The 25066-nt window shown below is 37.7% G+C and overlaps 2 protein-coding genes across 5 annotated transcripts in view; one reads left to right on the forward strand and one right to left on the reverse strand.

Moving 5' to 3' along the window:
• Positions 1 to 3836, reverse strand: part of LOC137011154 (C-terminal binding protein 1) — a 39115-nt gene extending 35279 nt beyond the window's left edge. The window contains exons 1-2 of one of the 2 annotated variants that reach the window (XM_067376438.1): positions 3700 to 3836; positions 3308 to 3473 (exon numbers count right to left, since the gene is read on the reverse strand). The gene's annotated coding sequence lies outside the window, so the exon portion shown is untranslated. The remainder of the gene's footprint in view (positions 1 to 3307; positions 3474 to 3699) is intronic. The other variant, XM_067375642.1, reaches the window with a different exon arrangement.
• On the forward strand, positions 3344 to 13031 carry maea (macrophage erythroblast attacher, E3 ubiquitin ligase). 3 transcript variants are annotated; one of them, XM_067378295.1, is made up of 9 exons: positions 3344 to 3503; positions 7041 to 7223; positions 7321 to 7524; positions 7604 to 7726; positions 7958 to 8034; positions 8130 to 8238; positions 8368 to 8501; positions 10745 to 10940; positions 11747 to 13031. In XM_067378295.1, exons 1-9 carry the CDS (start codon positions 3435 to 3437, stop codon positions 11840 to 11842), a joined length of 1191 nt encoding a protein of 396 aa, XP_067234396.1. In that variant the 5' UTR covers positions 3344 to 3434; the 3' UTR covers positions 11843 to 13031. The 3 variants fall into 3 exon arrangements, with proteins under 3 accessions (XP_067234396.1, XP_067235098.1, XP_067235866.1); XM_067378997.1 differs by lacking the exon at positions 3344 to 3503 and adding an exon at positions 3982 to 4119; XM_067379765.1 differs by lacking the exon at positions 3344 to 3503 and adding an exon at positions 6933 to 6951.
• The last annotated feature ends 12035 nt before the right edge of the window (positions 13032 to 25066 follow it).

Here is a 25066-nt window from a genome sequence, read left to right on the forward strand (position 1 = left end):
TGTGAGTGACAGGTTGTCCTGCCCTCGCAGCAGTAAACACATCATCCGAGAAGAGAGAGAGGAAAAGTTATTTTGATTAAAGATTACAAAGGTACATTAATTAAATTATATTAATAATAATAATGTGCACGGATAAAATATTTTTTAACAAATATTAAATATAGTTTTGTTTTTATGGTGACTTTATCAGTGAGGTGTTTCAGCTTCATATGTTTGTTCTCACACCAATATTTTAAACATAAAAAAAAAAATTAGGTGAATATTAAAAACATCTAAACTCCAATGTAATTCTGCAGTTTGGTTGTGCTAATAATATATATTTGGCATTCACCTGAAATATCAACTATTTCATTATGACAATCTCTGGTGAAGTCTTCAGTTAGATTCAAATACACTGTATAAAGAATCAGACCTCATATAATCAGAATAAGAAGCCTGTGGCAGTTCTCTGTGTCACTTCTCAAGTGAGCTTCAAAACGTACTGACATTTATACCAAGCATGAACTCGTGAACATACATATCACGGTCGTATGGAAGAGATGGTTTATAGTTAGATAAGTTTGAAGTATTAGTAGGCTAGTGGCTTGTGGCTTACAGTACAGTACGGTACGCAATTTTTGCCATTTCCATTGTTAGAAGTTGTGAATGGTACCCTAATTCCGAACCTTACGGTACCACTTTTTTGGGACCCTTCCGTTGGGGAACTAACACCAATAGTAGTACCAATAGTAACGGTACCAAAAGGGTGGAGCTAAACTCACTGCTGAACATTGATTGGTTGACAGAGAATCATCACTTGCATGTGCAAGGTGAATGACAACACAATACCATTGCAACACAATGTGTGTTTTCGGCTGTTTTTCGTTGCAGCCTTCAGCCTTTGCTCAAATAAAGCTGATGTATGTCCTCCGTTGCTGTTTACTGTCACTGTTTACTGTTGATCGCTATTTTACTAGGGTACTGTTGGCGGTGGAAACGCAAGCCGGATCAGGGTTTACCGTCCCCAATTGCGCTGTACTGTACTGAACTGAACCGCCATATTTGTTTCACCTATTATTTCGATTCAGAAGACATTGATTCATCCACTGGGGTTATGTTTGTCTGACCCCCCTAATGAAGGCTTGAACCCCCCTGAGGGACAAAAAAATTAGATGCTGGGGGGGTCAAAGAAAGTAGTGTGCCCGTAATATAAAACGTTACCCATAAATATGAAAAATTGTGGCATTACAGTAGATTTGTTCATGTTACATTATATTTTTAGTCATTTTCTTTTACTCGTGTAACTCGTGCAAATGCCGGTGACTATTGAGGGTTGCACTCGCTCACTGACTGAATTCTGAATCTGAACTCACGCAAATTCTCTTTTATCATCACAAACAACAAAATGCAGAAAAGATGCATAAGAGATTCATTTTGCAGTATAGAGAGTTTCAGAGGTTATATCGGGAGTTTTTGCGGAAGTGCTCACATTAGACTGAAGTCATGGACCGCTTCGGTGTTCGGTTCTTTCTTAATGTAATGGCTATATTTCCAGTTTGTAAAAACTTTTTCTTTTTATGTTACCGAAATAATCAATGTTATGTCTTCTTTTACTAATCCATAAAAAACAATAAACAAACTCATTATGGCTCTTGGCTCGTTTTGTTTGTAGCCAGAATATGATGCTATTAAAAAGGTACTTAAACAACAGATACGCAGATTCAAGTATATTTTAATAAGGTAATTATAGGAAAAAAAAGTGTATATATGTAATAATCCCCCCCCCAAAAAAAATAAATAAATAAATAAATAAATAAATAAATTCTGACCCCCCTGAAGGACATGTGTAATTTGCACCCTGGTTATGTTACCTTCATGATTGTTTTGCGTGGTTTTTGAAGGGTCAACTTTTGGGTTACTATCCTGCATATGCACTCACAGCAGGGGCGGCGCTAGGGGTGGGCTAAAAGCCCCGAATCTTTCAGGTTTGAGGTTTCTTAATACCGCTTTTTACAGTATCCATACACCGGCAGCGCTTTCTCTCTCTCCTCTCTGACTCTCTCCGAGTTCACGCACACCGCAGTTGAACACACACATGCCTCCTGTCACTCACTCAGAGCAGCGGCAGGCCTCAAGACTCATTCAGTCCGGTTGAAGAGTTTTTGTTATGATATAACAACTGATATGACAACTTTAGCACATATGTCAACTAAACATTCATTCAATGTTTCCCATTAAGGACCCTGTGCCGCCATTGTTTCAAAATGAACCGAAAATTTAAAACATAAATGTTCTCTACGTTGTATTTTGCCAACTACAATCGGAACCGTGATATGGCTTTGTGCCTTTATAAAACAGCAAAATACAGTGATTAAGTATATATACAATCCGTCTGTGCGCGTTCTAAAGAGAAGTGTGCACTTTGCTCATGCGATCAGCTGCTGATCAAAATAAAAGCTCAAGGATTTATTTTAGAAATTAGTACAAAGTGTTGTAATTTCCCTATACTGTTGTATAAAGTAACTAATAAAAAGAGTAATTTATTTTAGAGTGAATTTGTAACATTATATGGATATTAGTCATATGAATAATTATATAGGCCTAAAACATTATTATATTATTGTAATAATTGTTTGGCATCCTAAAACAGAATGTAGACTGAGACTCTATATCACAACTAAAAAGTTTGAGCCCTTAATGTCCAGGTACAAGTGAATGCCCCCGGACCACCATAGAGGACGTATGACCAACAAACGTTTACAAATTCCAGTGGGAAATAGTGTACATTTTATGAACTTTACTCAAGAATACTACAACAAAGCTCCTTTCATGTCAGTAAATTAAAATGTCATTGGACAAATATAGATTTGGGCTAAGCTCCAAATGTTTACAATGTCTAGCTCCACCCCTGACTCACAGAGTAGATCATTCTTATGTTTTGGGTGGATGACACTTTGGGTGGATGTTCTGTCATCAATTACTCACTCTCATGTCCTTACAAACCAACAAGACTTCCGTTCATCTTGGAAACACAATTTTTTTAAGCACGTTTGAGCTTCCGTTTACCATATTTGAGGCTATGCTCTATGTATGTGCATTGGTCAATGTTTATGTGAAAAAAAGCTTAAATTAAATCATATAAAGCTGTCGTGTCTCTTGAGAAGACTTTGAAATAAAGAGCACGATTCATGTGGAATTATTTTACGATCGCTACAAGACTTGCAGGGACAGAAATCCCTCAGCTATCTTAATTTGTGTCCCTTATGGGTTTAGAACGACATGAGTGTGAGGAAATAATAACAGAATTTTGATTTTTGGGTGAAGTAACCTTTTCAGAATACATTCATGCACCGCCACACTGGGAGGCAGTAATGTCCAGTCTAGCTTCATTGCCGCAGTGAAGACCAACGCCGAGAAGAAGACGAACAAACGCTCCACAGTTTCCCCAAAGCAAGATGGCGGTGCAGGAGACAGCAGCTCAACTCTCTATGGCCCTAAAGGTTCAAGAATACCCAACTTTAAAGGTCTGTCAAGCCTTTCCTTTCAATACGCTAAACGTGCAACTGAACAGATTCTGTATGCGCTATACGACCTTCATAACAGACCATCAAACTGAAATTATCGATCAGATGGGAAGTATGTGACTACATTTAACTGTTAACTGGTTAGCTCTAGGGCTAGATAACTTAGCAAAACAAGTCCCACACAAACACATCTTACCGAAGTGAGCGCAAACTGTCGAGCAGTGACATCAGCTGAGCAGTTATAAGCCGACAAAGCCATAAAACAGAGCAGTTGGTCGAATAATGTCGTTGTGCTCCTTGTCACTCTTGCGTTCCGACAGTCTTGTGTTATTAGGCGCTGTTTTATCCCATCACAGGTTTGTCCACTAGTGTAACCAGCGAGCAATGCAGTTTAAGGCAGATTGACGAGAATCATTAGCGAGGTGGATAGTGACACGAATCGTATTGGTTGTATAGCTACTGTATAATCGAGTACTGATCAGTCTCGTATAGCCTACATTTGATTTCGATTTGAACGCTGTCGTCTGAAAATGTGATCCAGACAGCATGATATTCGTCTCTAACGTTAGATAAACGCTGGAGGATAAATAGACATGCCAATGGTGACCAGAGCTCGGTATGCAAGCGATTTATGCACCATATTAGGATCTTATTACATCATGTTATGTTGATCAGTGGCAGCTTTGTAGCTCAGGTGAAGATACTTGGTGAGGGGCTTATTATTTAATGGTTGGCATACAGCACCTTTGTTCTCTGCGTCACAGATTTTCCCCGGTTGATAGCGCCGATTTGTCTGCGTTAACCGATTCCTTTGATTGTTTGATGAGTTGAATGCTTTGTAAGGTGATTTAGTTCATTGATCTCCTGTAAATTGACGCCTGTTTATGTACACGCACACTGAATGTCAATAATATATGGTCTTCACTGCTGTGTCAAGGGCATGTTGCATCTGAGCTTGTCTTGCAGCATTGGGAATGATTTCCAGTGCCTTCTTAATCATTGCATCATGATCTAACCATGTAAACTAGTCACTATTTTTTGTGCAAAATCTTAAGACACATTGGTTGAGGGATTATAAAGAAAATGTATGAACCAGCTCTTTTTGTAAGGCATTGATTCTTGTAATATTTTAGATTGTGTGTGTCATAAATCATTAAAATGAACATATTCATACAAGTAAATGGTGTAACAGTGTAGCTCTAAATGGATACATTTCTCTTTTTGACAGTTGTAATGTAAGGTTTTAATTATGAGTCTAAGTTATAGGCATGAATGAACAGTGATTTATTTCATTATCAAACTAGTATCTTAAAATTGTTAACTGGAATGATTCTGTATGATAATTTTTAGCTTAGTTGTGTGCTGATTTATGCATCAGTTCTTTTTTTTTTTTTTTTCAGTAGTTTGCATGAATTTTTGCCTGCATTGAGGTCCTTTCACTTCTCACTGCCAAAATTAGGTTGCACCTTGTAATCCAACAAAGGTTATAGCTTCAGTAATACCATTGACTGATGTAGGGGAGTTTATCTACTCTAAAACATCTGTATGTGAATAGAGCATTGCAAATGTTGATACTACTTATCTGCCCTGGTTGTAAGGTGACAGATGGCCTGATCAAAATAAACTGGCGGATCCTGAGAGATAAGATTGAAGGTTTATGCATCCCTGCCTCTTCCACAGCTGTGGTAGAGCCGTTCATCCTGGTCTAATGACCACGTCCATCTTTATGACCTTTCTCTTAAATGGACAACTAAAAGAACACAGACATCTGGAAACATTGTCCATCGCAGTGTTTCCCTGTAGACATCGCCCAACCCTAATTCTAATTTAATATAATGTAGTCGGTTAACAAGCTTCGTCAGTTAGGGGGAAAAAACTAAATGAACATCCCTAGCACATGATAAATTAAGGTATTGTCTCTTAAAAGAAAGAACTGATTTTGAGCTGCTTGAAACAAGTCATCAGTAATTACAACCCTGCCCAAATACCCACACTTGCAGTATTTGCACTTGTCTACTTGCATGACACATTTCCTGTATTTGGCTCAAGTGTTCAAGCAGGCGTGAAGACTGCAAGTGTGTATAGAACTTTTTATTACCCGATGGGACTTTGCATTAAAATTGCATTTTAAAATACACTTCTAAATGTCTGTTCATTGGTCGCTATATAACTAAAAGAAGACACAATTTTAAAATTGTGATAAAAAGCCATTGCAAATGATATACACATAGCCTACTCATCTTTCTTTGCATCAATAAAATGTGCAACATTTTATATTTTACTACCAAATTATATGTAATATACAATTAATTTAACTTACAGTCGAATGTTTTCCTTGACATCTCGTGATTTTCGGGGCATGTGAGTTCCCGAACATAATGCATGATGGGATATGCTTAGCCTCGAATACCACTCCAAAGCGGTATTCAAGATAGTTTTGTTTTAGTGTGCATTAAGGGCACTGCATTTGGGCATTTTTAAGACATGGGACGGTCTTGCGCACTTACTTTCTGTCACGTGCACATGCTCTCAAGTGGCCAAGACCGCAAGTGTGGGTATTTGGACAGGGCATTACTTCCTGCTCGAACCTACCTAGGTTTGTAAAAAACCTATGACGCCATAGTTACTATTCGTATTACTGTGTATCAAGTGCTGAGGAAGCCTTCGGAGCTGAAATGTATATATGTAATGGCCATTTTGTTTCTGTCATGTGCTGTAAGCGGTTGATCAATCACAGCAGACTGGGCCATCTGACCAATCAAAACAGAGTAGACCAGTCACAGCAGACTGGGCCATCTGACCAATCAAAACAGAGTAGACCAGTCACAACAGACTGGGCTATCTGACCAATCATAGCAGAGTAGGCTCTCTGAAAGGAGGGGTTTAGAGAGACCAAATTATCAAACTGTTTCAGACACTGAGAAACAAGGTGATGCTACAATTTATATTGATGAAATTGTGTTTTTTTGACCTTGGATGCATGTAAACCCATTGTAGGAGACCTTCTTCAAAGGAGACCTTCTTCAAAATAGTATAATAGGGTCATTTTAAAGGGATAGTTTACCCAGAAATGAAAATTCAGTCATTTACTTACCCTTATGTTGTTCCAAACCCATAAAACTTTCATCTTTAGGACACAAATTAAGTTATTTTTAATATTCTGTCATCCTTTTTGTCCATTCAACCAAAACTTTCATGCATTAAAAAGCACAAAAAGAGATGTGGTCAAAGTAATCCATTTGAATCAAGCAATTTAAACCAAGTCTTTTGAAGAGACGTGATCGCTTGATCTAATGTAGGCTTTTTTCCAAGATATAGGCTAAACATTGATCAATGCACTTTCATAACAGAATTTTAATTTTTGAGTGAACTAAACCTTTAGTGAGAGAGAATGTAATGATGGATGAGGTGCTTTATGAGCACTTGTCGTGAAGAATATTACTAAGCAGTAAGCAACACAACATTTTTGTTGTATTAGTTATTAGCTAGCTGAAATTGTACCTAGTAATGAAATTTTGTTGTTTATTACCTCAACAGGTTCCTTATGAAACCTTGAACAAGCGCTTCCGAGCAGCTCAAAAGAATATAGACCGGGAGACCAGTCACGTAACGATGGTGGTGGCAGAGCTGGAGAAAACACTCAGTAGCTTTCCAGTGGTGGATACTGTAGTCTCTCTCCTGGATGGGGTGGTTGAGAAGCTCAGCGCCCTCAAGAGAAAGGTATGCTGAGCCATCATGTTGAATTAATTACATTTCACTACATTTGTTCTATTCACACTAAAGAGTGAAAGGTTTTTTGTTTTTTTTTATCTGATAGGCAGCCGAGTCTATCCAAGCAGAAGATGAGAGTGCTAAGTTATGTAAGCGACGCATAGAGCACCTGAAGGAACATAGCAGTGACCAGCCGGCCAGCGCCAACGTTTGGAAGAAGAAGCGCATGGACCGCATGATGGTGGAACACTTACTACGATGTGGCTATTACAACACCGCAGTCAAGCTAGCCAGACAAAGTGGGATTGAGGTGCGTCTCCACTTGTCCTGTGCAGCGGGTAAGAGGATTGTGCTGGTTCTTCTCATATGGCTATGTTTTGTCTTTGTAGGATTTGGTCAACATAGAAATGTTTCTTACTGCAAAAGAGGTTGAAGAATCTCTTGAACGTCAGGAAACGGCCACCTGTCTGGCTTGGTGCCACGATAACAAGTCTCGCTTACGGAAAATGAAAGTAAGATGCTGGGTTCAACTGGGTTTTTTTTTTTTTTTTTTTTCTCCCAGTTGCTGTATTCAAACATTTACTTTTGCATTTTAACCATCATTATGAAGCCACAGTTTGTTTGTGGTTATATTCCTTGCAGTCTGTTTTCATTTCAGAGATGTTTTGTCACGTAGCCTGAAGACGATGCAATTTGAAAGGTAAAGTTTATTCAGTTTTATTGAAATATGTCCCTGTTCCCAGAGCTGTTTGGAGTTCAGTTTAAGGATCCAGGAATTTATTGAACTCATTCGACAAAACAAACGAATGGACGCAGTAAGGTATGAGATAAGGTTATCTGAATTACTGTATTTATTGTTAAACGTGAATATAGATCATAAGTCATATTTGGTATTATTAAATTAATCTCTTTTAGACATGCACGCAAACACTTCAGCCAAGCAGAAGGAGGGCAGTTGGATGAGGTACGGCAAGTGATGGGCATGCTGGCGTTTCCCTCAGACACGCACATCTCACCATATAAGGTAAATTACATATCTTCTTTTATATTATTTGAAATGTATCTTTCACTCAAAAGAGTAGTTTTGAATATGCCACCATAGCAGGTACAAGATCAGTGGTCCGCAACATAATTTTTTTGTCTTCCCTCCCAGGATCTTTTGGATCCAGCTCGCTGGAAAATGCTGATCCAGCAATTCAGATATGACAACTACAGATTACACCAGCTGGGAAACAACTCCGTGTTTACAATTACCCTGCAGGCAGGGCTGTCTGCCATCAAAACCCCGTATCCTCTCTGCAGTAACATTCATCATCCTTAAGGTTTTCAGGTTGCATGTCCAGCAGATCATTTATTCAACTGATTCTGAGTAATAGGTGATTTTAACTAGGGCTGCCCCCTAATAGTCAACTAACCGTTAGTGGACCAAAATTTTATTAGTCGCAGAGTGGAAACCAATCCACAGGAAGTGGCAAAGTCCCGGAGTCTGTGAGGGACTGATAGTTAACAGCTGGTCTATGTGGTAATTACAGTACATCGGGCAGAGCATCTAAACGCTCGCCTTTCATTCATCGACCTCAAATATGGCTTATCATCTGAAACACTTTAATTTTCAGAATGGCTGCTCGCTTTAACGTCAACCTAGAAAAATGCAGTGGTGTAATGTAACTTTTACTCCTACATTTCCTAAATAAAATGTATACTCTTAATCATATACATTTTCCCAAAGCATTTTCATTACTTACTACAAAATAAAGTAGGAGGAACACAGACTGCAAGCAAGTGCTTGCACAACCATGGTTGATTTCATTTTCCGGGTTGCGTCCGTTGCTGGAGCGGCTGAGAAGAGTGCGCTGTCATTATACAGTACGAAAGCGACCTCTAGAGGTGAAATAAAAACTGTCACTGATGCCTCGTAGAGTTTGTTTTGACACGTGACGTGAGGCTGCGCGCTGCACAGAGCAGGACGCTTCAAAAACGGATTTAAAACATATACAACAAAATGGTATGTTATACAGTGTACACTACAATACGTTTTCATATCATTATAAAGTAATTAGTTTGTTGACTAGATACTGCATTAGTGGAGAACAGTAGTATGTTTGCTGTCGAGGCTGAGAGGATGCGAACATTAGTACCTCAAGTGGTTAAAACAATGTGACAAAAACACATTGCATTAGTTTCATTCATACATTCATTTAGTACATTCATTAGTACATTCATTTGCATTAGTTTATATCCATTTATTCGCCATTATGCATTCGTTATCCAGCAAAGTTGCATATTTAAACTGTATTCGCATCATGCAGCAACAGAAACATAACAAATCAGAAATGCATTCGATTTCAGTTCTTTTTTATCGGCACTGTAAGATATTTTGATTAGCTGATCATCAAGTTTTCTAAAATAATGTGTGAAATAATGTGTGAAATAATGTGTGAAAGTATAATAGAACTATGCTATGCCTTTGTGTGTAAAGATGGCAATTTTTAAGCATGACTGTTTGGACTTATTTGAAATGGTAAAACTTTAAGATAAGAGTCCATTTGTAACATTAATTAAGGTTAATGAAAGTATAGTTCATTGTTAATTTCAACATAAAATACTAATTATATATAAAATACTTTTCATACGTAAGTACAAAAAATATCACATAATTTAATTAATTTTACTCAAGTATGGCTTTCAAGTACTTTATCCACCACTGGAAAAATGTGGGCTATTCATTGTTTGTGTGGAGTGTGAAAGCTGAATAGTAGCACGCTTACTGCTTGACAGCTAACATGAAGGCGCCAGCGCGATCACTTGCACTTAAAATACTCCATTTTTGGTAATTCAGATAAGAGTAATACATTTTTTGAATCTGTGAAGAGTCTGCTTTAATGTGTGTGCATTCACAATAAACGCTGTGCTTCTGTAAAATAATGAAAGCAAACAGTGCGCATTCTGCCGTCTCTTGAGCGTGCCAAAAAAAACAAGAAAAAAAAGAACCAAAACTTTCCTCACAGACATGAGATATATATACACTAAGCGAAATGTCTACTTTTAAATGAACCAATTCAAAAGGAAAACAAATATTCTTTAGTTGGTAATCCGCATGAAACGGGTATATAGGCGCGTCCACTACTGCGGAGATGATGAATCATCACTGCAACCGAAAATACAGAAAACACTACTTTATTTATTAATTACTAAAACGTTAAAGCAGTCTTCTTGCTGTTTTTCCCCCAACATATTCATAATCATTACTTTTGCCGGTGCTCCGTGGCAAGCTTTATGCTTGTGCTTGAACACTGATTAGGCTATGTAGGCATTAATGGCTCTTTATTATGATTTATATGGAACGACTACTAGTGGACCAGAAAACTCTTTAGTCGAAGGCAGCCCTAATTTTAACATAGTATTTTTGCTTGATGACAGTAGAAGGGTCATTGTTTTAAGTGACTGTAAATGGTCCTTTTAAAGAAAGAAAACTCTGTTGGTTTATTAGTCTAACTGAATACTTGTTGACCTTAATTCCAAGTTTACAGCCAGTGTTATAAAGAGGATGGCACTTCCAAAAATCCAGACTGCCCTGTCTGCAGTAAGTCGCTGAACAAATTGGCTCAACCTCTTCCCATGGCCCACTGTGCAAACTCAAGGCTGGTGTGCAAAATCTCTGGCGAGGTCATGAACGAGAACAACCCACCCATGATGCTGCCTAATGGCTATGTTTATGGATACAATGTGAGTTTTGAAGCTAGTTTTGTGTTCTGTGAGCAGTGGTGTCATTTTCCTATTCAGAGTATACATGCTATAAATGTTCTATGCCAGGGCTGCCAGTGAATCTAAATAAAAATGATATTGCGATTTATCAAATTTCAAAGGCTGTGATTTAAATAAATATCTGTGCTGCGTGTTTCAGAGTGAAGCATGGCACTGTTTTTACATGTTGGCAGCTTCTTTTCTGCCAGTGTTTGCAGTATCTCAGGGCGGATTAGTTCACAGTAAATGTTGCTCCACGGAAAATTCATCTCTGCATCTGCTCTGAGTTTGGGTTGCTTAAAGCATTTATTCATTTGGGAACACAATATGTGTCAGTCATCTTCCCACACTTGAAATGAGAAGCACTCATCAGCAGAAGAGAAGCTTAAAGGCCTTTCTGCATTTTTGTCAAATAAAATGTTGTTGGTTTAACTACATTTCAAAATGAAGAAATTAAGAAAACTATAAATATTAGTATTGTAATTTTACAGTTGTAATATAAAATTAAATAATTATTATATTATTATTTATATAATTTTGTATTTTATGCTGAAATATTAATATTATACATTTATTACATTTACATTTTTGTAGTAATAATAATTATTAATTATTAGCCATTTAAATACCAATTTTGCAGCCCTACAAACAAGCACCATTTTTTTTTTTTTTGTTTTTTTTAAAGAAAAATCAAAATTATTTTTTTTCCCACCAATTCTATGCCGTTAGTAATGCTGTATATTTCCTGTATATAAAGCGATTAACATTTCTTTGCCTCTGGTTTTCAGTCTCTCTTGTCCATTCGTCAAGATGACAAGGTGGTATGCCCCAGGACCAAAGAGGTTTTCAACTTTTCCCAGGCCGAGAAGGTTTATATTATGTGATGCGAGCTCCACAAAACTTCTGGAACTTTGCGGCACCATCATAGGCTGGGTGAATCTCATGTTGGCATCATTTGTCCAAGGGGGTCAATCCTTCAGCTCTTGTTCCATGCAAGTGAAATTCATTGACAATATGCCCTTGCCCTCAGCCGGCCTACAAGACCTTCACTGAACTGAACAGTTGTTCTGCGTGAAATGGACTGTTTTGACGAGGGAGTTTTTTTTGTTGGTGTTTTTAAAAGGGTTGATAGTTTGCCGTTTAACTGTTTTCTTTTCAGTAGTGTAAAACAAACCAACACGACTCCATATCAATTTATCACAAAGGAGCTTCTGCCTTGTAGTGTTAACAAAATTAATTATTCATTGTTGGTTTTTGAACAAGGGCACCCATTTAGGTCATTATTTTTAGATAGATTGTGAGTAGGTAGTTGTAGAGAACAGTCTATGATGCCTTGCTTTTGCACCTGTGAAATCTGCGACAACATGCATTTATGTTAATATGATATTTTGACTGACATCCTCAGTTTATAAAACGCTGTAGCATTTATAGCAATACTGCTCTGCTCTGATGTACAGACTACAAAGACATGACGGTGTTCTTTTGTGTCAGGCTGTTGTTAAAGAATCACATTAGTTTACACTTAAACAGTACATACTAAATGGACTTATGAACCTCTTATACCATCATTCATCAAATAAAACTTTGTTTGACCAAAGTCCTTTCAGGACAAGTATGCAAGATTGAATTCTGATGGATATGCCTACATTTGGAGGAGGTTTTTTTTTTTTTTTTAATATATCTAATGGTATGTTGTGTTATACAAAACAATATCATATGTTGTTAACTTCATGCTGCATTTAGTGCTGTTTTGTGACTAAAAGTTCAATTGTAAAGCAGTAAAGCAGTTTTTGGTGTTTTGGATCTCAGGGTAGATTCAAATCTTGCACAGTTTATTACATGGACTGATGGTTTTTTGTTTTTGTTTTTTTCTCCCCCCCCATCAATATTTACAGTCTATCCAGCCTCGATACCTTCATTTGTGATGTAAATGTCTTGTGTGAAGTTTCTTCTGCTACAAAACTTAATAATATGGATCTTTTCAAGTATGTAGGCTAGTTTTACAATTGTCTTACAGTAGAATCTCCAAATTCATTGTAAGTAAAGTGTGTGTACAGTCGTTTTGAGCACAATTTCCAAAGCAGGTTATTGGTTAAAGAGGGTTTTGATAATGTTCCCCATGCACACAACCCAAGAAAGTCTCAGGTTTCACAGGATCAACAGCAGCTAACCAATGGAGGGACGAGGAGGGGGCTGTCAATGAAAGGCCCTCTGGTATTTTAGTTTCACTTTAATGTGCATCGACATCCCTTCCTGTTGGAAATGATTCTCAGTGTTTAACTGTAATTGTGGAAAGACTTGCTTAGAAACTGCGCATGCATGTGTATTTTGGTAGGATAGATGGGTTGTTCGTGTCGAATTGCCAATAAAGATTGATTTGATTATATATTATCATTGTCTACATTGTCTTAAAAACAAGGTTGAATTCCCAATGGGGAAAACAAAGATTTCCTTCAAGTTCACAATAAAGTCAAAGCTATTACTTGTCACATATCAGAAATAGTAATATAAAAATATATAGAGTAAAATATACTTTTTTGAGCTTCTAGATTGTAAGCAGATATGTTGTATAACAAGTCTGATCTTTTAAAAAAAAAAAAAAAAAAAAAACTTTTTTCCCTATGCAGTTTGGAAATGTGGAAAAAAAGAAAGCAGAGTGTGGAAGAATGTTTGCATTTCCAGACTATTGCCCCTGTTTATGTTTCTATAATAGAAAATTAATAATTTAATGAAAAAAAAATTATCATACAAGAAGTGTGTTTTCTTGGGAACTGATTTGTGATTGTCAAACATGACAATGAATTCAAGGTGTACTTTTTCATTATGCAAAAATGCATGTTATAAGCATTTTGGGTTTCTTTTTTATGATATCCTTAGCACCGTACTACATAGGCTCTAAAAGGACCTTTGCAAAAATAAAAAATATACAGACTTTCTTGTGAGCATGAGAAACTATTAAACTAATGATATAGGACAATGCACACTGAGCCAACTATTGTGCCATCAGCCCATTTCGCGGTGTGGCTTCTTGGCTGCCACAGAGTATGCGTTAAAGCAGACCTAAGGACATGAAATATGACTTACTGCCTTAACGAAAACCAAATTTTAAACACCTTTTTACAGTAACATTTTTTATAGACCCTTGAACTTCACAAATAGGACAATCCACTGCCTCATTGTGCCATCAGCCTAAATTGGACATTAGACCGTGATATTAAAGGATTCGTAAAGCCTGTCTCCATGTTTTAACACAATTATTCTCACTGGTTCTGATGGGTATTGTGTGCACCTCCCCTAAGATGCAGAAAATACCTGATACCTGATAAAATACCTGAATCTGTTGAAGGGGAATGGGAAAGAGCACTAACCAGTGTGCATGAGTCGATTCTCAATGATGGGTAAGATTTTGGCCAAGTGGAGGGCAACCTAAGGCCCTAAGGTCACTGCCACTGGGCACCTACCCAAGTGTGATATGTGAGATGGGTGTAAGAGTTGAGCAGATGCTTGTTAGGCCAAAAGCATTAATGGGGGAGAAGTTACAGCAATCTGCCTCAAAAACGTGAGCTCCTCTATACCCGATCACCAGCAATCACATTACTTGAATGGCTTGACTTCATTGTGACGCAATGAAACAACTTAAAGGGATAGTTCACCCACAAATGAAAATTTGATGTTTATCTGCTTACCCCCAGGGCATCCAAGATGTAGGTGACTTTGTTTCTTCAGTAGAACACAAATGATGATTTTTAACTCCAACCATTGCCGTCTGTCAGTCAAATAATGGGAGTGAATGGTCACACAATCTATAAGAGTCAATAAACATGCACAGACGAATCCAAATTAAACCCTGCGGCTCATGGCGGCACATTGATGTCCTAAGACACGAAACGATGGGTTTGTGCGAGAAACCGAACAGTATTTATATAATTTTTTACCTCTAAAACACCACTATGTCCAACTGGGTTCAGCAATCGCTTGGTGAGGTCTGATCGCGCTCTGACAGCGGCAGTGATGTCTCGCGCATATACTTCAATGAGTGCTAGACATCACTTCCGTTGTCAGAGTGCGATCAGACCGCACTAAACGAACCCTGAACGCAGTTGGACATAGTGGTGTTTTAGAGGTAAAAAATTATATAAATACCCTTCGGTTTCTCGCACAAACTGATCGTTTCGTGTCTTAGGACATCAATGTGCCGTCACGAGCCGCAGGGTTTAATTTGGATTTGTCTGTGCGTGTTTATTGACTCTTATAAATTGTGTGACCATTCACTCCCATTTTTTGACTGACAGACAGCAACGGTTGGAGTTAAAAATCATCATTTGTGTTCAACTGAAGAAACAAAGTCACCTACATCTTGGATGCCCTGGGGGTAAGCAGATAAACATCAAATTTTCATTTTTGGGTGAACTATCCCTTTAATGCAACTATGAAGCTCTCTCTTTTTCTTCTTCTTCTCTATTAGAATTCTCGCAGTGTAGACACTGCTAAGCGTATTACTGCCCTCCATAGGTCAAAGTTTGAACTAAATGTTATATACTTGCACTAGCATATTGTCATATATATTCTAATAGAGAAGAAGAAGAAGAGAGCTAGTTCAAGATAAGCATTTATGGTTAAAACGTATATAATTTTAAAAATATTTTGGAAAATGAGTGCTGGTTTCTCTAGATAAGACTCTTATTCCTCGCCTGGGATCGCGTAGAATGCTTTGAAGCTGCACTGAAACTGTAATTTTGACCTTAAACCGTTTGGAAGCCATTGAAGTCCACTACATGGAGAAAAATCCTGGAATGTTTTCATCAAAAACCTTAATTTCTTTTCGACTGAAGAAAGAAAGACATGAACATCTTGGATCTCATGGGGGTGAGTAAATTATCAGGAAATTTTAATTTGAAAGTGAACTAATCCTTTAATATATGCTGTTTCTATAGATTACATTAATAGTTTAATAACTTTTAGCACTTGTTAAATAGAGAAAAAAAAATTACATTTAGCCTAAGTAACTTTTAGGGTATTCTTAACCTTGGACCTCACAGAAACACATAATAAACAATAAAGTCTCAAGCACCATGATCAGCCCATACTGATTCTCTCTGCAATATGAAAAATATTGCATCATTTTGTTGTAATTTTAAAGGAACACTCCACTTTTTTTGAAACTCCCCTAGAGTTAAACAGTTGAGTTTTACCATTTTCGAATCCATTCAGCCGATCTCCGGTTCTGGCGGTACCACTTTTAGCATAGCTTAGCATAGTTCATTGAATCTGATTAGACCGTTAGCATTGCGCTTAAAAATGACCAAAGAGTTTTGATATTTTTCCTATTTAAAACTTGACTCTTCTGTAGTTAAATCGTGTACTAAGACCGGAAAATGAAAAGTTGCGATTTTCTAGGCTGATATGGCTAGGAACTATACTCTCGTTCCGGCGTAATAATCAAGGAACCTTGCTGCCGTATCATGGCTGCAGCAGGCGCAATGATATTACGCAGCGTCTCTCACAAACGTCTCCATGGTTGCAAGGCACGTTCCCTGTGCAAGCAGGGGCTCACAGGCGCTGCGTAATATCATTGCACTGCTGCAGCCATGATACGGCAGCAAAGTTCCTTGATTATTACGCCTGAATGAGAGTATAGTTCCTAGCCATATCAGGTTCTAATATCAGGTCTCTATTCACGGTCTAATCAGATTCAATGAACTATGCTAAGCTATGCTAAAAGTGGTACCGCCAGAACCGGAGATCGGCTGAATGGATTCGAAAACGGTAAAACTCAACTGTTTAACTCTAGGGGAGTTGGAAAATTAGCCTATTTTCAAAAAAAGTGGAGTGTTCCTTTAAAGTGCAATTTTAGCATTTAATTCTAGAAAAAAAAGAAACTCAACTGCAGACACTGAAATTACATACACTATGTCTATGCGGTACAAAAATTACGATATTCCACAAAACAAACAAACAAAAAAAGCCAAGAATTGTCCATGTTGATAGTGACTTTAAGTTTTAATTTTCTTAACTGCTTCCAGTTGCTAACTGTACTAATAAAACACAATTATTATCTAACAGTTATTACATAGCTCTCTTGATTCTGTTTGGGCAGTCATGACCCCACTAATGACCGTCGTCAATATGACCGCTGTGTAACGACCGCGCATCCGGGTATTGATCGCTTCTTTCATGTCTCTTGTATCTCGCATCATACGCTCTCTTTCTCGATTCATTCAAACCATCTTGCGCCTCGGTAGATATCTCAAAATAGAGCCATTCAAATACCATTTTTACCCTGATCAACCTGTCGGGGTTTACTTTGAAGTAACGTAAGGCCTACTAAATTACTCCGATTTCAGAATTAGTGCTTTGACATTTAAAGTTACAGTATGTTGAGAGGTGGCGTCCGCCAATGATGCTCGCTATTAAAGAAGATAATCCGCTTACTATTTTAATTAAGCAAGGAATATTTACATGCTCATGAAGTTTTCATTGTAACGGAAAAGTTAGATTTAACGCAGACTGGCTGAGGAATATTTACTCTTCCCCGGTTGCTATGGCAACTCTGCCTTGGTGCTATTTAAAATGAGCATAGACTTGAGACGCTGACAGCAGCTATGGAACGTTCGATTATGACGTCACGGTGGAGGCTATATAAGACCTGAGCTTTCGAACATTATTTCATTATCGTTTGCCAGGACAAAACGCATTCAAGGCAAGAGTTAACTGCGAGAAATATCAGTGAACAGTGAGTGAATTTCAGTCTGAACGAGTACAACAATTCGGTTGAATCATAGTTCTCATAAAAGACCAGAAATTCAGTTTGACACAAGATCTGTAAACACTCGCAGGACTTTGCGAACAAGAATTGTACAAAGTCTTAGTACTTTGTTGAATCCGAATAGTTCTCATAAACGATCAGAGATGTCTTTTCACAAGAACACATCTTCATCATCATCATCCGATATGGAGGACAGCACCTGTAGTGTAGACAGTCCCTCCCCGGAATCATTTGATGAGGACGATTTCACCTCTAAATTAAAATGGTTTATGAAGCGTGAACTGCTGCTCAACAAAATCTCGGACCTTGAGCGCAGAGCCCGAGAACGCCAGGAGGAGTGCCAATCACTGCTGGAGCGATTCAGTATTATACGTGAGTAATCTTTATTTATGTATTCATTTATTAAGTCTTTTACTTAATGTAAAAACAGCATAAGGTACGTCTCAAGCAGCCCCCTAGTTCGAAAGTCACACTGAATAACCTCCGAAAACTAGCATTTCAGATTAATAAACACTTTAGACACTTTATAAGCATTTATTGGTATTTAATCATTTAAATGTAAGACATTCTGATTAAATGGGACGCACCCATGGAGGACCAAATTACTCAAAATGAATTAAATAAATAATGAATTCAATAAAACAACAATGGAACAGGAAAAAAATTATCTTTATATATTTTTTGGGTATAATATGTCACAATTTATTTTGCTATCCTCACTTACATAAATGAACTGTAGTGCCCTGCGCCCACTAGTAAAAATATAAAAAATGTCTAAATAATTTTTGGTTTGACTGTATATATATATATATATATATATATATATATATATATATGAAGACTTCAGATGCAAAAGCCTCTAAGTGCCATCTGAAATTTTCTTCTAAAATGAGCATTTTTATCAAGCTTATATGTTTATGTTTAGTTATTTCACTTTAATGACAATGAAAAGGACCTATTAATTGCCATTAAAGTGAAATTACTAAACCTAAACATACGAGCTTGATAAAAATTTCAGATGGCACTTAGAGGCTTTTGCATCTGAAGTCTTCATATATATATATATATAACGTATATAGCGATAATTACATTTTTTTAATTATTATTTTTATTAAAAAATATATACCTAACACTAAATAAAACAAAAGAAATATGAATGTAATATATCACTGTAAAAAGTAATCATTTTAATTTACATGAATAATTTAATTTTACAACTGTAAAATTACAATGCCAATATTTAATTTACTTCATTCTTTTATTTCCAAACATCAGACTTTAATATTGATGGAAAACTGCAGAGAGCCCTTAAAGCTTCTCTTTTGTTGATAAGTGCTTCTCATTTCAAGCATAGGAAGATAGGTTGGCGCACAAACAATTAAAGTAACCCAGATGCAGAGGTGTACCTATTGAGAACTGGAGAATCACTCTGAGAAGCTGCAAACAATGGCGGATAAAAGAACTAGAAAAACAGTGCTGCGCTTTATTCTGAAACATGCAGCACATATATTTATTTCATTAAATAGTAGCCTTTGAGATTTGTTAATCGCACAAAGCCATTTCAATTAATCATGCCATCCTGGCCCATATACTGTACTGATGTGATTTTTCATTTAATTTTATTGAACATATGTTTACGATTCATATGTTTTACTCCTTACAGAGAAATCGCTAGAATGGGAAATAGAGAAAGTGCAAAAAACTATGGTCAGCATGGAGCAGCTGAAGAACTTGCAGAAGACTTTCGACGAGTTCCAGGCTGAAATGAAGCACAACGTGAGCCGCTTGCAGGACAACTTTGAGAAAATGCGAGGTGTCGCTGCTAAACAGCGTGCAAACGTGAAGGCACAAGGTAAGTTAATGTACACACCATCATTCATCAAAAAGCATATTTGAATTGCCTTGGTTGCAGTGTGATTTAAGATAGTCTAAAATGTTGTATCAGGGTAGCTTACAGTGTAAAATGTGTTTGTTTTCAGATAAACCAAGGAAAGAGGATCTGGATCCCAAAGTGGTTCTAAGCATCCAGTCTCTGAAGTGTTGTCCCACAGTACCAAAAATGAAGGCGAATTCAGATGCTGTCTCAGAGTATTCATCAAACCTGATCGGTTTGTTGAATAACATTGCCAAATCAAACACCTGCAGTCCAGCCATGAGCAGGGCATTAACAATAACAACAGTGACCATTGAAAACCTCAACAAGGCTTTTCAAGATCACTGCAAAGAGGTAAAGGCTCTCAAGGCTAGTCCAAAGCAACAGAGAAAGGTGGCTGAAGAAGTGGACAGAGACATCTACGGTTCATCTTGGCAGGAAAATGGCTCTATAGCACAGCAGCAGATGCCAAAATTGCTTGCCAATCCTGAGAGGCCAAAGACTGATCATGTGAGCAAGCCGATTACTCTCCCTCAGGTCAGGAAGCCTGTGCAGGGGGCAAAAAATAAAGTGTTGCCGCTGGAAAGACCAGTAACAGCATTACAAAAGACTCCAAAAGACCTCAAGAGTCCATCTGCTGATGACATGTTTCCTCCGGCCCCTGTCAGATCTTTTGCTCTTTCCAACATTACACGATCTGTAGAGAACACAAAAGTTAGCATGGAGGCAAAGGAAGAAACAAGAGAGGTCACATCATTTAACAAGATGGCTCAAGAAGAACTGCAGAGCCCTGCTCCTCTTGGCATCTATCATCCTCCCCCCCTCAAATCTTTTGATCTCCCTCAGATCTCGCAGTCTGTAGAGGAGACAAAAGTTTATGAAGGGTCAATGTTGAGAACAGGGACCCCATTTGAAGGGATGGCTCAGAATGACCTCCAGAGTCCATCCACTCTTAACATCCATCGTCCTTCCCCTGTAAAATCTTTTGATCTCCCTCAGATCTCGCAGTCTGTAGAGGAGACAAAAGTTTATGAAGGGTCAATGTTGAGAACAGGGACCCCATTTGAAGGGATGGCTCAGAAAGACCTCCAGAGTCCATCTACTCTTAAGATCCATCGTCCTTCCCCTGTCAAATCTTTTGATCTCCCTCAGATCTCACATGCTGTAGAAGAGACAAAAGTTGATGTGGTGCCAGTGGAAGATCTCCAGAGTCCGTCTCCTGTCCACACCCATCCTTCCTCAATCATGAAACGGCCTCAAATTCAGACTGAAGTAAAGCCATCACTTCAGAAACCTGACAAGCCAGAGACAAACAAATATGTTTCAGCAGTCTCAGGTAACAATGAAGAGGATGATGACAAACTGCTTCCTGGAAGGATGAAAGGTCAAACATTTGTAATTGACATCGAAGCTCAAGAAAGCAACCTCAAACGTCTGGATCAAGCTTTTCAAAACAACAACATCTCCTCTGAAATGTACAACCTGTGCAGAGGAAACATCAGTCAAACGCTTCAAAGTGTTGATCTGCGACTTGGATGTCTTTTACGGAGATACATCAGACACGTCCAATTGAAGCAATTAAGGTAAGAAAAAGGACGATCAATGGCAGACAATTTGTTTGATTGTATTTTTTTGTAATGTTTTGATAAATCATCTTTACAATGTGCCATTAAAAAAAAAAAAAAAAATGCATTTCTGAATGTTTTCTGTTATTCAGGAAGAGCCTTGATGAAAATTTCAAGCTGACCAGAAATTTAAAGGATGGACTGGCATTCAAAAAAGTTCATTCTCAGCTCTGTAAATTCGACCATTTCCAACAGAGTGTGAGAAAAGTCTGGGATGCCAAGCAAGCTTCCACAGACGAGACACGCAAATGGTGCATCGCACGGACGGCCCATTTATACCAGCAGGTCAGTAAGAATTAGACAAAATCTAATAATATAATTCTAGTCTTGTTTTTTGGTAGTGATGTAAAAAACAGTGATGAAGAAAAACATATCAATAATTTAATAATTTTCTATTTTTATCTTACCAACAGATGAATTCGATCCATGGCCTACATCTGACAGGCATATCATGTGTCCAGAGGCACGTACCAGTGCCTCTGCTGACTGTGACACCTGTGAGGTTCAGCACACATCTATGCCCGTCTCCTCCTCAGCGCCCACAAACTGCTCCCAGCAGAGCCAGTCCGACTCGTCTTCCTCGAAACAACCTGAGACTTCTTTACAGCACGAATACAACCAGGAATATATCAGGCAGTTTCTTGAAGATCGGTTGCATCCGCCAATGTGAACTCGCATCTGGAACATCTCATGTGTAAAAGAACCCAAGAGCAGTGTGGGAAAGAGGACGAGGCTGAGGGCCGTGAGAAAGAGGCCGGTGGCATGATTGCTAATGAGCATCACCTGCGCGCCGCACCGGTCTCGTATCTCACGGAGGAGCTCGGAAGCATAAAGGGGGAACGCCGACAGTTAAGGACGAGAGAGGACCAGTTCCCGACTCCTTCTTCCCTAACCTTGCTACATTGGTGCCGAAACCCAGGAGGAAGAAGGGACACACTGTCGGAGAGTCCTCGCTTCTGAGAGGGAATGCAGTGCCGAGGAGGTTGGGCAGCATTGCCGGCCCCATGGAGGTGGAGGAGTGTCAGGCCGAACTCTATCGCATGGCACCGCGAGTGAGAGCCTCTTGGCTGGTTGAGGGCTGAGAGCCAGTGTGTCCGGGAACTGGACCAAGAATGTTTTCCTCTCTCCTCTCTGTACCTCCTCAGGCTTCCGTCTCCTTTTCTCTCACCTTGTCTGTCCTTACCCCCAGGTACTACTACTCACATGCTATCAGCAACTTTTAACCTGTGGGGGGGTGGGGGCTTGGCAACACTGCTTACCCCTTAACCCACTCTTAATCCTACCCATACCACCAACCAATCCCTATCCCTTACTTGTATCCCAATTTTATAAAATATTCATATTAAAAAATTATTAATTTACAAAAATTAAATGTGAAATAAATCTAATAAAACACCACACAAATTTGCTTGCAAATTCTTTGCTTTCAGAGTAAATATATGAAAAGTCTTTAATTTGCTGGTATGATGTACAGGAATTTATCTTGTTTAAAACTTTTGCTCAAAAACATTACAATATCCATATAATTTTTCTCAAATTTCATATTTTTTTCACATTTGGAGCACTGGTAATCCAGATTTGGTAATCTGAAAAAGTGAATATCTGGATCAGGGCGATCCAATCCTATTTTGCTTTGAAAAGGTTTACTCAGCGATAACTCATGCAATGGAGTAATCTCCGGTCTCCTTAAAATTTGTTTTAATGGTTTTATATAATGATATATAACAAAGTGAAAAGCATACATTTTACACTCTAAATAAACTCTACATTGTTTCTAAAGATTTTTGGCACTTTCATAATAACTTTTATGGTAAATATACTTTAAAAATATTCAATTAAAAACAAAAATTTGAAACAATATGATGGAGAAAATAATGAGCAAAAAATGTAGTTTAGGTTATAACATTTGGTCTTACCTCTTTGTTTAAATTCCATCATTAGTTTTCACATTCTGGAAAAAAAAAGTCCTGTAGATCTGTCACCTCTTCTACAGAAAGGTTTTTATTATATATATATATATATATATATATATATATATATATATATATATATATATATATATATATATATATATATATATTTTTTTTTTTTTTTTTTTACAGTCTATGCTCAACACCCACCACAAAACAAAGGCCAATTTTGGGAGAATTATTTGAATGTCTTCTTGAATCACCTTTTTTGCTTAAAAAAAGAACAGAGTGAGTGATGTAATGGCACCACCGCTGCTGAAAATTTTCACGTACGTTTTAACATATGTATAAAACTTTTAGTTGGCATTTTGCAGAACTTGCATCTTGTGGCTAATGTTGTTGAACCAATAAAAATGAACAAAGCAAGTTTAGAACAAAGCAAACTATGGTTGCAATTTCCTTTGTTACCAATAGAGTTTAATGGGACTTACGACCATAGTTGGATAACGATGCTTTCGGGAAACACACCCCAGTCTAGTGGTTAGATGGTAATACTGATGAAGATTTTTCCACAATTTAAAGGCAGAAGCCAGCATTTATTTCTGATAGAATTCGATTTCACATATAGGCCCCCTGACTGGTCCCACTGAGGCACTGCGAACAGCATAATTGAATTTAAAATGAGGACAAATATAAAACTAAAAGCTACTCGTATTTAACACAGTTGCAGGTCCAAGTCTCCTCTCCATTTTGACTGGGCTGTTACAGCAGGGGTGTCAAATTCAGTTCCTCCGTGGACGTGCTTAGAGAGAAAATGCAAATTTCATTCAGATTATATAATCGGAGAGTAGCCTATTTCTTTTCGTTTTGAATTATTTAGTTTAAAAGTAGACATTTCAAGCTTTCTCATGTCTGTGAGGCAGGTAGCCTATACGCTGAGTTTCAGTTCATTTAGCCTATAAGATGCGCTCCAGTTCACGTGCAAGTGATCGCGCCGGCACCTCCATGTCATGATTATATTTTCTGCTATATTTGCTTCTTATTCATTAAATCCAGGCAATCGGTTGATGAAACATTGATTTAAATTAAGATACAATTTATACAAAACTAAATTCAGTTTAACTCTCTGAGGTCTGAAAACGCACCGGCGCGTTATGCAGGGTTTTTTTTCACATTGCAGCAAAACAGACTTAAAATACTCCATCCTTTTTTGTCATAGAGACATAAGTAATATATCAATTGAAACTATAGAATATCTTCTTTTATGTGTATACATTCAGAGTAAAAACAAAATGTTGTGCTTTTTGTAAAATAAAGAAAACTAACATGATGCGTGATTTCTCCTCTCCCTCTGAATGAAGTCCAATCTGATAGTTCTCAGAAAATGAACTGTAACTTAGTGAATACTAATCACAGAAAAATTACACTTAAGTCTAAAAAAACGTTAAGATGTCAGGTTTTAAATCATGTAAGTCAAATCAAAAACAAACCTTCTGTGTTTATGTAATCTGTATGAAAAGAGAGTGTAGGGAAAACACCCTAGGAAGTAAAATTAGCTCAAATGAAATATTTAGGGAATTATAAAGAGTTGTTTAGATCACGACCGAGCAACTGATTCGTCCAGCGTTCATTTGCTCGAGCCGTAATAAGCTCTTGTAACGGATATAAATATCCAACAATCGTGAAAACACTGATTAGAGCACGGTAACTTGATCACAGTTTAAGACATTAAATCATAAAGCACATAATACAAGACACTTTCCTTTTAAAATCTACAAGAGATTTTATTTATTCTAACACAAACGAATCTAACACAAAGGCACGCACATACACACACACACACACATTCATACGCGTTGCAGTAAGAAGGAAATGAGAGAGAAAGAGCTTTGAAAGAGAGAGAGAGAGAGAGAGAGAGAGAGAGGGGGAGATCT

The sequence above is a fragment of the Chanodichthys erythropterus genome, chromosome 1 (genome assembly GCF_024489055.1).
Source record: "Chanodichthys erythropterus isolate Z2021 chromosome 1, ASM2448905v1, whole genome shotgun sequence".
NCBI lineage: Eukaryota > Metazoa > Chordata > Actinopteri > Cypriniformes > Xenocyprididae > Chanodichthys > Chanodichthys erythropterus.

What these genes read in the sequence shown, in the direction of transcription:
- maea (XM_067378295.1), top strand. Translation starts at nt 3,435, where the DNA reads ATGGCGGTGCAGGAGACAGCAGCTCAACTCTCTATGGCCCTAAAGGTT. An exon ending in AAACGAATGGACGCAGTAAG is followed by an intron (nt 8,035 to 8,129) that starts GTATGAGATAAG and finishes AATCTCTTTTAG; the next exon opens with ACATGCACGCAAACACTTCA. An exon ending in CTGTCTGCCATCAAAACCCC is followed by an intron (nt 8,502 to 10,744) that starts GTATCCTCTCTG and finishes CCAAGTTTACAG; the next exon opens with CCAGTGTTATAAAGAGGATG.